General features: G+C 46.9%; 1 protein-coding gene across 1 annotated transcript in view; it reads left to right on the forward strand.

The window, feature by feature from the left end:
* Rasgrf1 (Ras protein specific guanine nucleotide releasing factor 1) overlaps positions 1–17,286 on the forward strand; it is a 114,269-nt gene that overhangs the window by 61,602 nt on the left and 35,381 nt on the right. The window contains exons 9-13 of the mRNA XM_085827879.1: positions 1,251–1,369; positions 3,156–3,316; positions 7,286–7,349; positions 8,139–8,275; positions 10,771–10,853. Coding sequence (XP_085684005.1) covers positions 1,251–1,369; positions 3,156–3,316; positions 7,286–7,349; positions 8,139–8,275; positions 10,771–10,853 — 564 coding nt within the window. The remainder of the gene's footprint in view (positions 1–1,250; positions 1,370–3,155; positions 3,317–7,285; positions 7,350–8,138; positions 8,276–10,770; positions 10,854–17,286) is intronic.

Raw genomic sequence — 17,286 nt, forward strand, 5'->3', positions numbered from 1 at the left:
AACTTCACCCTCACTGTGAGAAATTTTCTCTCTGCCACTGGCACTTCTCAAATGGAACCCCATCTTTAGGAACTGGGTGTCTCAGAAAAACATTTCTGTGGAGGAAAGGGGGAAACTGAGGCTGCTAGAGAGAAGGGAGCCAGTCTAGATGTCCCAGAGAGTTTAAATTAAAATGGGAGTGCTAAACCAGAAAAAACAAAAAAACAAAAAAAAAAAAAAGAAAACAACAACAACAACAACAACAACAAAAACCCAGTAAACTGAAATGCTGAGCCCCACCTGCTCCCCGGCATTCCACACGTGGACAACTGAGGGCCAGCTGGCTGAGGTTTGAGGTTTGAGGTTTTGCTCATTTTATAGCCCACACGAAGCACCCTTAGATTAAACCACATGCACCAGCCCTCTTGGTGACATTGCCTGTAGTACTTCAGAAATAGGTAGAAAACGATGAGATGTGCTCTTCTTGAAGTAGGTAGGGATTTCCCAGTGCTTCTCTGCTTTCCTAAAAAGCCTGGGAACCCACCAGAACAAAATTGCCAGAGTCCCTTTTTTTCCCCTTCTCGCATGTTACTTTTTTCAATGTAATTAAATGGCGCCATCTCCTGGACAGTACTAGAGTTGCAGAAGACAAAAAAACAGATTGTTTTCCTCCCAGAAGGCAAGTAGATAAAAAGCCAGTCTTTCTCTCTGAGCCAGCATAATTGGCAGGCACTCACAAATCTCATAGTATTCCAGGGCCCATGCAACATTAAAAGCACAGGCGTGTAAAGACATGGCAGAAAGATCTGGTACATAGCTCCATGGTAGAGCATCATTCTCAAGACCTTGAGTTCTATTCCCAGCAAGGAAGGGACAGCCTGAGGAAAGAGTACAAGGGTAATGAACTTTGCTTGTGGATGAAAATAGTGTATAGTAAGACGTGGGTAACAAGAAGAAATGGTATCCTGGGCTCACATCTCCCTCCTGGACTGGATCTGTTCTCTATCCTACAATGCTCAACACTGAAACGTGCCAATTTCCCTTTCATTTTTCCTAAAACAAGCACCTGGCAAGTTGTACTGCCAGGGGATTAAACCAGATGGAGCCTGGCCAGTGTCCAGCATACAGTTGGCACTCAGTAGATACGAATACCCTTCCCTTTCTTAACCATGGGCCCCATGCCCTAGCTTCTCTTCTTAGGTCTGCCTAGAGAGAGAGCATCCCCCTCCCTGAAAGTGGACCAGCATATTTCTTACTTCCTGTCTCCCCAGGATCATGCATGACGAAGTCAGTGAGACCGAGAACATCCGCAAAAACCTGGCCATTGAGCGTATGATCACGGAGGGCTGTGAGATCCTCCTGGACACCAGCCAGACCTTCGTGCGCCAAGGTAGGGCGGCTGCTCTGCACCCCCACTGAGGGGTCCCTGAGAGGAGGGTGGCACTCGGGGACATCATCAGTAGACTGGCCTGCAACTATGACTGTGGAATGTTCTGGACTGCTGGGATGCAAAAGCTTGACGTGGAAGCAGAACTTATGCACACACACATGCAGATACCACTGGTCTTCTGTCATGCCAAATGTGAGTCTACTACCCAGGTTAGCCATGGACTTTTTGTTGTAAGCTCCGACCTGTCCTTCAGTGGAGAAAGTAGGAGACAGAATGGGGACAGATAGCGACTGGCCCTGAGAATAGAATTTATCAGAGGTATTGGGAGGGATCCCTGCACTCAGGGGTTCTCATTGAAGTGGGTCTTAACCACTTCTGGCTCCTGCTCGCCCTGAGAATGGGTCTGGGTGGCCTGGCCCTGTTGAGCTCCTGATGGCTCAGAGACATCAGAGCTGCGATGCATTTGAAGGTCACCTTACGCGGCTGCCACGTTCTGTATTAGACTCAGCATTTGCTCCTTTGTCCCAGATGGATGTCTGCCCCCAAATCATCTTCCAGCATCTCCTCCATCCAGGTCTGGAATTTTCTAGCTAGTAAATAGCTCTGCGAGGCTTATACTGATTGGTACATCAGAATCTGGGCCTCAGGGGAGGATCTGATAGACATTATGTTCCATGGATGGTGGCTGCATTTGACCCCAGGAGGGTCTACCTGGGACACGGGAAGCCCGGGGGCAGTTCCCAGTCTCCATGTCTCCCTGAGTTGCACAAGACGTGATCTATACCAGACGTATTCCCAAGAAGCCTCTTTCTACTTCTCTGAAGCCTTGGGGGACAAGCCCCTCCTGGAGTGGACAGTCCCCTCAAAGACCCGGAAGCTGCCATATCACCCAGAAAAAGCACTTCCTCCTCTGTACTAGAGCAGGACCTGGAGCCCCGCTCAGCCCTTCCCACTGTTCAGCCTCACAGCCAACACTGACCCTTGCCCTCTGTACACCGAGTCCCCATGGGCTTCCAAGGCCCCCCAGAGAATAGAACCAGTCGCACCTTGCAGAAGAAGACCTGTCACAAATGGACATCTCAGTTGCAGCAGGGGACGGGGACGTCAGCGGAGAGAGGCTTTCCTAGAGAGGCTGGGCAATGTGGTCTGGAATGACATTGGTTATGGGACAGAGAGATGAAGAGAGAGGAGAGAGGCTGGGAGGTAAGCCCAATGCAAACTGTGCTGAGGGTCCCTGAGGACAGTGAGGACAACAGGAAAGGAACCTAGAGAGCAGGTGTTACATGGGACACCCAGAGTAGAGACAGACAACTACTCTATCCAACAGTGGCTTTCTACTGTATTACACCGAGGATTATCACATGCTCAGTCTGGGCTCTGAAGCTAAGTGCTGAAATCAATTGGTGATGTCTGCTGTGGCCACAGCTATGCAGTCCATCATGCTAAGACACCAGAACCTGCCTCCAGCCCCCATTTCTTCAGCCTCATTACTCAGGGCCATTTCCAGACCTCAGCCCGGCTCTCCATTTCTTTTAGGGGTCCCTTTGCTTGCCATGACCCTGGACCCTGGCTGGGAGGTTGTGAGACCCTGTACAGAGCTCTCATTTCCCCCATCCCCTGGCTCTGAGGCTGAGCTGGAAAGAGCAACCAGGAGATTTGGACTACCTTGTTCCACAACCACGTGTGGCTATACCTCCACCTCCAAGGCTGGGCCATAGGGTAGTGCCATCTGTACCATCTGAGGCTAGGCTCAGACCCTCCTCACCACTATCCCCTGTTCTTACAGGTTCCCTCATGCAGGTGTCCTTGTCTGAAAAGAGCAAGTCCTCTAGGGGCCGCCTGGGGTCTCTGTCCATTAAGAAAGAGGGCGAGCGCCAGTGTTTCCTGTTCTCCAAGCATCTCATTATCTGCACCAGAGGCTCTGGTGGGAAACTGCACCTAATCAAGGTAAGGCTATGGGAGAGGAGCTGCAGGGCCCGGGGCTCCTCCTTCACTTCAGGGCTGGAGCCTGATGCTAGAGTTGAGTGCTAAGGCCCTTAGGTAGGAGTTTGTGAGTATGTGAACAAATACCTGGACACACATAGATACACCCTAATGAAGCTGAAGGTGGAAATGGGTAGAGCACCCTCTGATAACTTCCCCTGAAAAAATCATGGATCTGGAAAGGTGGTGTCAGGCCCCAGAGACTCCCACAGCTTGTCAGGAGTTCTAACCAACCCTTCAAGGCACAAGTATGAGCGTATGGTTATTCAAGAGTAAGAGTGTGTATATGTGTGTGTGTGTGTGTTTGATATGGATAGAGGTATTGGGGAGAGTAGAGGATTCCCTTCAGCCAAGGATTAGAGCAACACAGAATCTTTTTCATCTTTAGGCAAAGTTTCTCAGACAAAACCCTCCTGACTTTCCCAGACACCCACTTCTCTATCACAGAAGGCCCTCCTCGGGTCAGGTGACCCTAGGAAGCTGCTGAATTATTGTTACCAGGTCTCCCCTCTTGGAGCACAAGATCAATGGCCTGGCTCGTCCCAGTAGGCAGACCCCAGGACCTTTGCTCCTGCTATGTATTCAACTACACAGTCTTACCTCTTCTTCAACAGACCCTTCAAGACGTTCTTTGAGCAAAGCATAAGACCCTTTGGGCACATCCTTTAAGACCTGCTCAAATGCAGCTCTGTGGTAAAGCCTGGGGTTCAAACTACTGCTCCCCAACATAGCTCATTGATGGTCTCATTGCTCTGAACCCTAGCTGGCCCCAGCTCTGTCACCCATGTGATCTTGGAAATGTCCTTGTCTTGTGTACATTTCATCAGGCAAACAAAGATCAGAGTCCCCACAGAAACAATGCATGAGATAGCTGACAGTGCCTATGGATTTGCTGTGCTGATTATGAGATCTTGTCACTCTATGCTGCCATCTCTTCCCATACTATGTCCATCCTGGAGAAGCAGATGGGATTTCAAAAGTGAGCATGTTGCATCCTGAAAAAGGGCCAAAAGGTGCCCTTAATTTAGTGAGAGCATCAGGGAAACATTTCTTCAGGGATGCCTGGTCTGTAACCTCCCATTGAGGTATTAGATTTGGACGTATTTGATCTAATACCTCCCATTGAGGTATTAGATCAAGCACGGGCTTTGGAGACTACAACACTTAAATTAACATGTCAGTAGATTAGCTGGTTGGCTGCACAAGGAGAAATTAATTTACAAATATTATACACTCAAATTCCAACCAAACTGTGTGTCAAGAGAGGCTTTCATTCATTGCCAGCTCCAGGTTGTACTCCAGATATCTCTGTCCAGGCTGGGAGGGTTGGGTTCCCCGTCCTTCAGCATTAGAGTAAGCACAGGCAGGCTGCAGCAGAGACTCAAAGGCCGATCCTTGATCTGAGACAGGAAGTTCCTGTTTTTATGTTGGTTACTTTTTTTATTATTTGTTTTTGAGTTCTGAAAGGTTAGCCTGGGAGCTGGAGAGATGGCTCAGCAGTGAAGAGCACTGGCTGCTCTCCAGATGATACCTTTGGCTTACAGCAGTCACATTAGATAACTCATGGCTGCCCATAACTTCAGCTCCAAAGCATCTGACTTCCTCTTCTGGCGTCCCTGGGTACCCGTGCACATGCTACACACACACATGCATGCACGTGTGCACAGACTCACTCACAAATACACACAAATTGAAATTTTAAAGATTTAAAGGGTAGCCTTCTAGCAAAGAACACATGATCAGAGCGCTGACCATGCTGTGTACCAGGCAAACCTCAAACAAATCATGTGACCTCACTACGCCTGTTTCCTCATCTGCATAATGAATATAAAGATATTCCCCAGGTAGAGTAGGAGAGATAGCACAGTGATTAAGAACACTGACTACCCTACTAGAGGTCCTGAGTTCAATTCCTAGCAACTACATGGTGGCTCACAACCATCTGTAATGGGATCCAGCGCCCTATTCTGGTGTGTCTGAAGACAGCTACAGTGTACTCATATACATAAAACAAATAAATCTTTTTAAAAAATACTTCCCAGGAATGCTAAGGGAGTATCAGGTGCCTGATACAAAAAATTCTCAGTAAGTTTAACAGTCACTATAAATTCTATGATAATGAACCTGTCATATAACAGACAATAAGGCCTCCTATATAATGATTACCATGGCCAGTCCCTATCCCAAGGTTTTAGCATATTTAATTTCTAGAGCCCCCCTGAGGCAGACACTATCACTTTCCCAGTTCACAGATGAGATAAAGGAAGAAGAAAAAAAAAAAAAGCCAATAAGAGAATGCCAGCTTGGCTGTTGCCAGGTAACTGTGGGGTAGAGTTTAGACAGAAAGCTAACAGGGGGCTTCCAGGATTGTCAAGCCCCATGAAATCATAGGGCAAGGTTATTGTTCAAAAGTCCTGGAAACTTCACAAGGCCATCAAAGAAGGAAGCAAGAAGCAGACCCCAGGGTTGCCTGGGAATCCTCTTGGATGCTGTCCTCACAAGCAGCAACCTATATATAACATGAGACTGTAATGATCCAAGCAAGTGGTTAAAAATAAATTCTGAGTTTTGTAACAACAACAAAAAAAGGTGGGCAGCCTGCCCAGTATTTCATGTATAGATCAGTCACGTGGCTGGGTCTATGTTAACATCAGTTCTTAGAAAATAAACACTGTCCCGCAATTATGGGTCAGGAGGTCAGAAGAAGCTTAGAAGTAGTCTTGGCTCAGGGCTCTAGTTTGCAAGAGCAACGTTTGCCAGGCCACAGTGCTCCAAAAGCTTACCCAACCAAGATGGTTCATTCACGGAACTGCTGGCTGGAGGCCTCAACTCCTCACCTCTCCCCACAGTGTAACACCCACTTCCCCTGGGATAGGTGATCCAAGAGAGAGGAGAGAGCAGGCGTGAGGCTGCAGTTCCCAGAGCCCCACTTCCCTGAGCTGCACACCTTAGCTGTCATTTGGCTCTTTTCATTCAACACTGGTCACAGCCCAGTCCACACCTAAGAGGAAAGGAATTATTCTTCCATCTTCTTTCTTTCTCTCTTTCTTTCTTTCTTTCTTTCTTTCTTTCTTTCTTTCTTTCTTTCTTTCTTTCTTTCAAGATTTATTTCATGTATGTGAGTACACTGTAGCTGTCTTCAGACACACCAGAAGAGGACATTAGATCCCATTACAGATAGTTGTGAGCCACCATGTGGTTGCTGGGAATTGAACTCAGCAGTCAGTGCTCTTAACCACTGAGCCATCTCTCCAGCTCATTCTTCCACTTTCAAAAGGGGAGTGTCAAAGCCTGTGTGGGTAGGAAGATGGCCACCAGAGCCTCTCCTCACTACTGTGTCAAAGTGAGAGACCCCACTAGCACATTCTTCCTGGTAGTAGTAAATGAGTTGTTGGCCTGGGGCTGGGAGGAGGCCCCTGAGGCTTTTTCTCAAGAGCCCACCAATAGCTGACCGGGTAACTTGAACAAAGACTTAACCTCTCTGACTTCATTTCTCAATCTATAAAATTGAGTTAGCAATACCTATAATGGATCCATAAACCTGACCTGTTTCACCATTGGTAATAGGAGGGATTGACCAAGAATGCAAGATTTCACATTTTTATAGATTTGGGGCTATGAAGTAATTCTCAGACATGCTGATGAGGCAAGAGGAAGCCAAATCGGAGAGATTCTGTCCACAGCTTGTCTTCAGCCTTCTTTAGGAGTAGTCTACCTGAGGAAAATCATTTCACTGACCTCAGCAGGTTCTGTAAAGGGAGCTAAGGTCCTTTGCTTGCATAGCAAAATGCCCATTCATCAAATGCGGCACACACACTTGTCTGTGGACGTGTGGCTGGTTGGTGGCGAGGCCCTTCCAAGCCTGATCTACCGGGACCCTTACTCTAGCACGTGGACCTCTGGTCTAAGGTGGTGCCTGCTGCTCTTTTTCAGAATGGAGTCATATCCCTCATTGACTGCACCTTACTGGATGAACCCGAAAACCTGGATGACGAAGGTCAGTGCCCAAGCTGCTAATTGGTTTGAACACTCACACGGACTCATGAATGCATGTGCACACACACTCACTCAGCAAGGCTGGAGCGCAGGAAAAGCAGATGTTCAAATAGGATGGCCCCTGACCCAGATGCAAAAGAAAATGGAGAGAACAGCCCAGACCAGGTGGTTCTCACAATTTGTGGGCCCCTAGAGAGAAGATTTTTGAGCTCAGTCTTTCCTGTAAACAGCTCTCAAGAGTTCCAGGGCCTAGCATGTGTCATGCCCTGGATTTGAAAAGAGCAAAGAAAAAGAGAGTTGGAGATCAGTAATAAAATTCCAGAGATTTACCTTCCCACCAGGGAGCTGTAAACCAAACTGAATGTTCAGCCCCATCCAGAGGAGTTTCCGATGTCAATGTTTCCCAGGTGTTAGCCAAAGGGCTGGGTCGTGAGGCCCCGACTCACCCTGGCTAGCTGCTTCCCTGCTAGTAGACTTAGCTAAATCCTGGCTCAGAACCCATTGTTGTAGTGAGGGCAGAGAGTATACTACTTAGTGGTTCCGAATCTGAATCAAGAATCTGTGTACCTATAAATTACTTGTGCGTGCCAGATCCTCAGCTTCTTCCTCTTTTAAATGGTGACTCTCACTCAGCCAAAATCATAAAATACTATTCTAAAAGCAGCAGCTAGTGTCCTGGTGTCCCACCGGCCCCTCTACTGGTACACGAGTCAGGGATCAGAGAACCTTACCCAGCTCACAGACACCCACGCTCACTCTGCTAACTTCATATTTTTTTCCACTGGAAAAGCCAAAGGAGCCGGACCAGAGATAGAACACCTGGAGTTTAAGATCGGGGTAGAGCCAAAGGACTCCCCACCCTTCACCGTCATCCTGGTGGCCTCATCCAGGCAGGAGAAGGCAGCATGGACCAGTGACATCATCCAGGTGAGCAGCTTCACCTGTCCCTCAGAGCTCATTGTTCCTTCATATTTGGCCTGGTGAGGGGTCTGGATGGTCAGAGCACAGCTGAATTGTTCTACTAGAAAAGACCAGAGCCCTCCAGGTCCATGGAGGCTGACCCAGCCAATGGGTACCATTTGCGTGCAGTAAGACTGTCAGCTCTACTCCCCACTCCCCAGACCTGTGAATGGCAAAAATGTCTGTCTACATTGTAGTCTGATCTCTGGGTTTTTATATGTGTGCAAGTGCGCGCACACACACACACACACACACACACACACACAACGTCTTGGCACTCCCATCTATGAAGGTTAGATGTGGCAGAAGAGATAGCTCCGCAGTCGTGAGATACATGGGCACCTACATGTCCAGTTAGTCAGGACAGCCTACAGAGGTCCAGGACAGCATTCGTGTGCTAGAGAAAGATGGAGCTTTGGCCTTTGTCTATTGCAAGCAGTAGAGTTGTTCCCCTGGCTCTCTTTAACCATTAATCAGGAAACATTGGCTTCTCCTGGAAAGTCAGCAACCCAAGATACTGGGGCACTGGAAGTGCAAGAGGTGGGATCTAGTTATGGAGCTGTCAGCAACTCCTGGTTTGGGCTCCAGGAGCTAAAGAGCAGTGTCACACACCTCAAAAGCAAGAGCCAGGTCCCAGAGTTTCTGTCTGGCCATCCTCACTGAAGAGCTGGGTGGGGTGTTAGAGCAGCTGACAGCAGGACGGACAGCTGTGTATTACTTTCCTCCCTGTGTCTTGGGGACTTGGAAAGGAGCCCTGTGCCTACCGGACACTGGAAGAGCAGGGTACCCACTACACTTAAATGGCTTCCCTCACCAGCTCCGTGCCTTCTTAGCTCTGTATCCTGCTTTAAAGTAGGGTTTGATCTATAGCACTAAAGAAGGAAAAAAAAGTTGGAAAAACTTCCAGATAAAGAGCGATTGTAAAACACCAGGGTCTATTTTCATATTGTGTAATTCTAAATTAAACTGAATGCCCAGGCAGTCCCATAAAAGTTGCAGACATGAGCCTTGCTTGGTCCAGGGGGTATCAGCTGCTTGGCCTTCTGGCAGCCCACCCCTCTTGAATCCACAAAGGACCAATGCACAGTGGGATTATACATAGTGTAAATCTATTCTTTTGAGTTGTATGCAAAAACAAAAACAAAAACAAAACAAGCATGTTCTAGAGAAAATGGAGAGATCAAAACCAGCTGTTTCCTGTTTCCAGTTAGGCACAGCTATCAGAGGCTGACTGTTGACCTAAACGGATCCACAGGGATCCTTACCCTCTAGCAACATTGCTGTTGCTTGTAAGTATGGCCACCCAGCCCCTTCCCTTCAAGAGCTATCCTGACGTCTTACAGAGGTCCTCTGCAGTCTTCATAGCACTCTGACTGAAGTTGCTGGTAGAATGAGCTCGAAAGAGAATCACAGAGTGGTTGGTGGAGAACTTAGGCTGGTACATACAAGTGACAGGATCCTTTCCCTGTACCGCTGCTTCCTCTGCTGGCCTGGCTTTTACTTGGGGACTGAACCTGGGGCACCTGCCACCCACTGTGGCAGTTTCCACTTTCCAGTGACCTTAGTGCTGGCCTCTACTAACACACCACCTCAAGGCCATAGATTCTATAATATGCATAGAGCTCCCCACAGCTTTGATTTAGGAGTGACCCCCCAGCAGCACAAATGTGAAGCCCAAGTCAGTGGGCCAGGAGGTAAAAGAAGGCAGCTCCTTCCCTCACCCCCCCCCCACCCCAGATTAATTTTCTGGACTCGGTTGGTTTTGGTTTTGGTTTGAAGACAGTCTCACTGTGCAGCCCAGGCTTGTCTCAAGCTTGTGGTCTTCCTGAGTCAACTTCTAAGTGCCGGATTACAAGCATGGAACACTTCACTAGGTGCACAAGGTGTATCTTTTAGTGCTGTCTGGGAAGGTTCTTCTTATTCAAAGCAGAGTTGGGCTTTTGAATTTTTTCAGAGTCTGGATAAATATCCCGCCATCATTGCACCCTTTCATTTCCCAAGGTACTCCCCACCTATAGACTGGAAATATAGGAACCACCTCCAGCATCAGGGCATTGGCACCGGGGTGGGGCACAGGACACATGTACTCTACACACTCTGGTGCAGAAGCTCACTAGGCAGCTTGCCAGAGAGCCCAGATCCCTGTGGGGCAACCTCATCCTTGACACTGGCTTCAAAGAGTGACCACAGTCTGACGCTTCTACTTGGCAAATAACCCTGGTAAAATGGAGCCATTAAACCCATCTTCACAGATAAGGAAACAGAATCAGGAAGGTCAAGACAGTCCCCCAAGGTCACTCGACTTCCAAAATGTGAATGATGCTGTGTTGACCTTGCACTTTCTTAGGCAGTGCCCTTGAAGCCTGAGCACCCTGCGATCAGGCATGGGTGGAGGGCTCCAGGTGAGTCTGGGTTCCAGTATGGAGAATGGGTTCTGAGCCTAAGGTCCTCTCTGTTTCCAGTGCGTGGATAACATCCGCTGCAATGGGCTCATGATGAATGCCTTTGAAGAAAATTCCAAGGTCACCGTGCCTCAGATGATCAAGTAAGTGCCCTTAACCTGTCTATACTCTAGGAACGGAGCATCTGCTCAGAGACTCTAGGACCTGGACAGGGCCAGTCTCTGGAACTGGGAAGATGCGGGGTTTGTGATAGAGCTCATTCATTTCATGTTTTAAGTTGATGTCTATTTGAATGGATCCTTTAATGTCGCTTTTACACGTTTTGAGTTTTGGGGTTTTATTTGTTATTGTCATTAGTGATGGAGGTGGTGTTTGTTTTCTTTTCTTTTCTTTTCTTTTGTTTGGGATGGCATTTCTCTGTGTAGCATTGACTGTCCTGGAACCCACTTTGTAGACCAGACTGGTCTCCAACTCTAAGTCCCCCCTGTGTCTGCTTCCCGAGTACTGGGATTAAAGGTGTGCACCACCGCCATCCAGCTAGGTTTTCTTTTAAAATAAACTTTTATTTGCATGTTGGATTTTTATCTATTGGGCTTTTTAGAAATATTTAGGAATGAAAATCTCACAGATTGGTTTCTAAAGATTTTTCTTCTTGTTACAAAATAAACACATATAACATCTCAAAAGTACATAACAATCTAATTGCAGGGTGCAGTTACACAGCCAGTGTGTCTGCATGAATAGTCCCTCAGGATACAGGAAATAGCATCCTTCTGGACACAGTTGTCCCAGCCCTGACCCCATGTAACATAGCTTCCATAAACTTCCTGAAACATCTTTCCTCAAGTGACTCTTACCTTCTTCTTTCCTCTCCTCCTCCCTCTTCTTCTTTCCCCTACCCTGCATCACTTTGGCTGTCTGGCTCCCATCCTGTCCTCTGAGTTTTAAGCCTGATGATGTCACTGGGTCCCTCCTGGGATGCCATTGCCCCCTGGCCTGTGTCTAGATGACTATGGCTGGTCTCTCTGTTATTTGCTGTGAGTACCCTGCGACAGTACATACCACAGGACTTGTATCTAAAAGATGCCAGACTCTCTTTGTTCACACTTGCCACCAAGAAAAAGTCAAGCACCTGATAAGCCTACTGTGTGCTACTGTTACATATATTCACAGTGAAAAGTCACTCTGCACATTTAGAAGTTAATGAAGAAAAACTCTTTAATAATAGCATGTTAACTAGCTCTGCTAATACACAAAAGGGAACAAGCTTTCAACAGAATTTACCAGCCTATATATGCCTTTGGCTTATTAATTCCAAATACACTATCACTCTTAAGTTCTTTAGGTCCCAATTGCAAGATTACACTTGGAACAATTTAAACAGAGACAGGAGACTTCAAATCTGGCCACTTGGGCAGATGGGAGATTTACACAGAGAAGATATTGCCACAGTTATTTCTCAAATACACTAGTGTTCCTTTTGCATAGTTGCTACCTGGGGCATTCCTGTCCACCTGGCAGAACTATGTTTTATGGTTGTACCAGGTCAGTTGTCACCCTGAGTTGCTCCTTGAGTTACATCTTAGAGGTGTGGTCTTTGATATGGAAAAGGGCCTAACGGCTAGTTATAAGTTGAGGATGTGTGGTGGTTTGAATATGCTTGGCCCAGGGGGTGCCACTACTTGGAAGTGTGGCCTTGTTGGGGTGGGTGTAGCCTTGTTGGAGGAAGTATGTCACTGTGTGGGTGGGTTTTAAGACCCTCATCCTAGCTGCCTGGAAGCCAAGCCCAATTAAATATTGTCCTTACAAGAGTTGCCTTGGTCATGGTGTCTGTTCACAGCAGTAAAACTCTAAGGCAGAAGTTGGGACAGGGTCTGGGATATTGCTGTGATGCCCTGACCTTGCTTTAGTTTGGAAGAATGTAGATTTTTGGGACTTTGGATTTGGAAAGTAATGCTTTAAGTAGGGCTTAAAGGGCTATTCTATCAGGAATAAGGAAGACTTTGTTAATGAGAGTAATTTGAACTGTGCAGACCTGGCCCAAGGGTTTCAGTGGAGAAGAACTTCAGTGGGTGTCCTAGAGACTGTTTTTGTGGTATTTTGGTGAAGAACGTGGCTGCTTTTTGCCCTTCTCTAAAGAGTCTACTTGAGGCTAAGGTAAAGAGATGTGTATTACTTCCATTGACTAAGGAAGTCTCAAAAAAAACCCAGCAGAAACTTTGTTCTCTGGTTTAGTCTTATGAAGAGCATTTTAATGAAAAGGATCAAGCTGAGAAAGGAAAAAATATGAAATGTATGGTTCAAGTAATAAAGGGGCACCAGGAAGTGAAATGGAGCTGAATCCTATGTTCAAGGAGGTAGATTAACAGAGTAGTGACTTTAGGGCGAGATCCCACCCAGCTAAGCCTAGGTCCAAGCATAGTGATACACACCTTTAATCCCAGGAGACAGAGGCAAGCAGATGGATGAGTTCAAGGCCAGCCTGGTATAGAGCAAGTTCCAAGTAAAGAAAAGCTTAAGTGTGGTGGTGTGGTGGCACATGCCTAAATCCCAGCATTCAGGAAACAAAGCCATGCAGATCTCTGAATTCAAAATAAATCTATAAAACAAGTTCCAGGGCAGCCAAGCTTAGGCAGGGAAGCAGTTGGAAAACAGAAAGCTGGTGATATTGTAATAGAACAAGGGGGCCATGTTCCAGCCCCAGCAAGCAGCAGAATTCGCCAACTTCAGCCACATGGCTCTAGCTTTAGAGTCAAGAATAAAACAGACTGAACATCTGAACCTATAAGCCAGCCCCAATTAAATGTTGTCCTTATAAGAGTTGCCTCCATCATGGTGTCTGTTCACAGCAGTCAAACCCTAACTAAAATAGGGTGTTTTCTTTGCCACGGGAATGGAATCCAGTTGGAGGGCAATCCTGGTGAAGAAACCTTGGCAGGTGTTTTCCCATCATGCTAAACTTGAACTATCTCTAGCAAGCCTGGTTAGTTAGTATACCACTTACCTTTGAGGTGTTTGGGGAGGCACTGCTCCCTTAGTTAATTAAATTCTACTTTATGTGACCTACTGTCTCCTAGGCAAGTTTATTAGTAGATCCTTTATAACATCAATTTTATCACTTCAAGTTTCTCCTGTATCACTAGGGGTCAGCAGAGACAGCTCGGGTGCACCAGATCCCTTAAACTCCTTTGACAATGGTCAAATATTCCCCTCTCCTCCACATCACTGACCACCCAGAGGTGGTGGCAGTGGGAGTCATAGGAAGAGCTATTCAGTGAACCAAATAGACACAATGAAATGCCACTATGGACAGTAGAGTGGGTGCCATAAGACAGTTTATGTGGTACTTGGAGGGTGCAGGGGATGAGAGACTAACTCACTTGGCACAGCTGTACGAGGTTTCCTTGAAAAGGGAACCCAGAGCTAACATCTAAGGCCACTTGCAGTTTGCTCAATAGAAAGGCCTTCTGGAAAGAAGGAACTGTGTGAGTGTTTGCTCAGAGTCAGGACAGGGCTGTGTGTTTGAGAAATGATGAATAATCCCATGGGCTTGCAGAGTTATGGGCTTAGAGTGCCGTGTAGGGCATGACCTGGTGAACTGTGGTCTCCAGGTACCTGATCAGACCAATTATCCCAAAGGCCTTGGAGCAGACAGGCTCACCAACCAAATTAAGATGTTTCACCATAGTCTTTGGTGAGTCCATTTAAAACACAGATTTAGAAGCAGGGTTGGGAGTAGAGAAATGGAACAGTAGGTAAGAATGGCTTAGAGTCCCAGTTACACGGTGCTCTCCTGCCCTGCCTTTCCCCCTACCCTCTATATTGTGCCAGTCTTCCCTGCTGCATAGAGCAGAGTAAAAGTTAAATGAGCAGGCCCAAACTATAAAAGGTACTTGGGTCTGTGGCACATACATACTCGCTCTCTCTTAGATGGAAGAAGGCACACATGCTCGCCCATAGCTGAGCATGTCAGTTGGCCTAACCAACCACCGTGATCTTATCTGCATGTATGTTTCATCAGTGGACATCTTGCTCACAGCTTTGTAAATATTGAACGCCCCTTGTGCCTCATGTATATTAAGGGTACCATGAATATCTGGTACCCATGTGGTCCGTTGATCCTTCACCACATTCAACATACGGATACTGTAGTTTGTGTGTCTGTGTGCTGTGTCTCACGAGCTATTCCTATACTTAATTTCACTTCTCATTTCTCTGAGCTTTTTATAGCCCAGTCAGACCTTATTAACTAACACAGCAATCTACACCATGTGGTGAAAGATGGGGCGGGTGAGATGCGTGGGATTCAGTTAACAACGTTGTGTCTGGCAAGCCGTTGGGCTTTATTCTGCAAGTGGTAGAGTTGTCCCCAAAGGGTATCAGCCCCACCCCCTTGGTGACCGCTCTGACAGAGCCCTTGGGAACAATAGTATCAGCTGAAAAATGGTAAGGGGCCAAGCTGTGGACTTGGTCAGCAGGTTTCTAAAATGTTCCTTATCCCTACAGGGATGCTGCTTTAGAAGAAGACCTTACCTCTGTCTCTGAGACGATCTCTTTTGAGACGTCATTCTCTCTGTAGGCCTTGTGGTTTTTATTCTACATACTTTGGGTTGGGCCCATGTCTTAGTCAGGGTTTCTATTCCTGCACAAAACATCATGACCAAGAAGCAGGTTGAGAAGGAAAGGGTTTATTCAGTTTACACTTCCACATTGCTGTTCATCACCAAAGGAACTCAGGACAGGAACTCAACGGGGCAGGAACTTGGAGGCAGGAGCTGATGCAGAGGCCATGGAGGGGTGCTGCTTCCCCTGACCTGCTCAGCTTGCTTTCTTATAGAACCCAGGACACCCGCCCAGGGGCGGTGTGTGTGAGGTACCACCCACAAGGGGCCCTCCCCGAATTGATTACTAATTGAAAAATGCCTTACAGCTGGGTCTCATGGGGGCATTTCCTCAAGGGAGGCTTCTTTTTCTGTGATAACTCCAGCTTGTGTCAAGTTGACACACAAAACCAACCAGTACAGCCCACTTATCCAACTTCCCCTCTGGTCCGTGCAGCAGAGAAGACTGATGCAGCTAGGGAGAAGCATGGCAGGGGACCACAACTCAGATAACAAGGAATTATCACTTGTCCACACGAGACCCTAATCTGCTGCTCCGTTTCTTTACATCCTGCATTCACCCTGCTGCTCCTTGGAGGCTTTGGGGGAAAATATCAATACTTATTGATACTTCAAATCCCAGTATATCTAGAGAAAATACTTGGGAGTTGAACATAAGGCCTCACAACATGTTTGGCAGGTGCTCTACTGCCCAGCTGTACCACCAGCGCCCGCCCCCCAAAAGCACCTTAGAAGTGGTACAAATGGAAAAATAAGTCCATTTTCTCAGTTCCTTGGAGCTCTGTCTGTACCCTCAAGTGGGAGACACCCTCTGCAGAGTCAGGGAATTCAGAGCCGCTTACAGCTCTCTGTGTTCCATGTACCATGCTAGGCCTCTCCAATTGGCTCACTCATTCCACTCTCAAGAAAATTCTTTGAAAGGCCTTATTTCCAGGTCACAGATGAGGAGACTAAGAATATAGAAGACAAGAAACGAGGATAGAGCTGACATCAAGGGACATCCTCCACATTTATGATTTAAATATAAAGTACCCACACGCGCACACTAGTTCGTGTGTTTCAGTACTTAGTACCCTGCTGCTGACACTATTCTGGGAAGTTGTAGAGGCTTTGGAAGGCTGAGCTGAGTTGGAGGAGATGAAACTCTAGAGGGCAAAAGGGATTGAGAGTTCTAAGCACACCCTGCTTCTGGATTCATCACCATGTAAGCTAGCAGCACCATGCTTCCCAGCACCGCCCGGCCACTGCCCTGTGGTGGACTGCCTAAATAAACCTTCCTCTCTGAAGTTACTCCTGTTCGGTGTTCTGTCACAGCCGTGAGAAAAGTAACCATTCCAGGAGTAAACATATTCTCTACTCGGCAGTCAGGATAGTCTGAAGTGGTTTTTGAAGTTCTTTAGGTGGTTTTTGCTCTGGGGGAGTTCATTACGATAAAACTTTTAAGCGTATTCTTTTGATAAGAGCGTATATTTATTTGTTGATTTATGTGCTCTGCTGGCACCATCTGACCAGAAACACAAAAGTTCTAAGATAGCTACAATCTGCAAGTAAAAACAACTACAAAGAAACAGTGGTCAATGTTCAGGGAATCCAGGCCAACACAAGGAAGGAAGGAAAACCAAGTGAACACCGCCTTTCACTCTGAGACGTTCAGTTGTCAAAAATAAAAAAGGCAAAATGTGATTACAAAGATTTACAATGTCCAGAAAAACGAAACAACAAAACTCACTTCAGAGTCATTGCTAAAGCTTAATTATAATTATAGCCAAGCTGTTAGCATTAACTGAGTCTGCCATTAACTGGCTCAGCTGCCAGTTAGGACTGCATGACAGAATGGCTTTGGGGGCTGTTGATTCCCACCAAACTCAGAAGGCATCATTAATCTTGAGTTCCTTCTGAAGATTCCAGAAAAGCTGTTCTTGTCTGTGTTGGGAGGGGCAGGGTTGACAAGAAG

This window comes from Mus caroli, unplaced genomic scaffold (genome assembly GCF_978045245.1).
Source record: "Mus caroli unplaced genomic scaffold, Mus_caroli_1 scaffold_11, whole genome shotgun sequence".
NCBI classification, from domain to species: domain Eukaryota; kingdom Metazoa; phylum Chordata; class Mammalia; order Rodentia; family Muridae; genus Mus; species Mus caroli.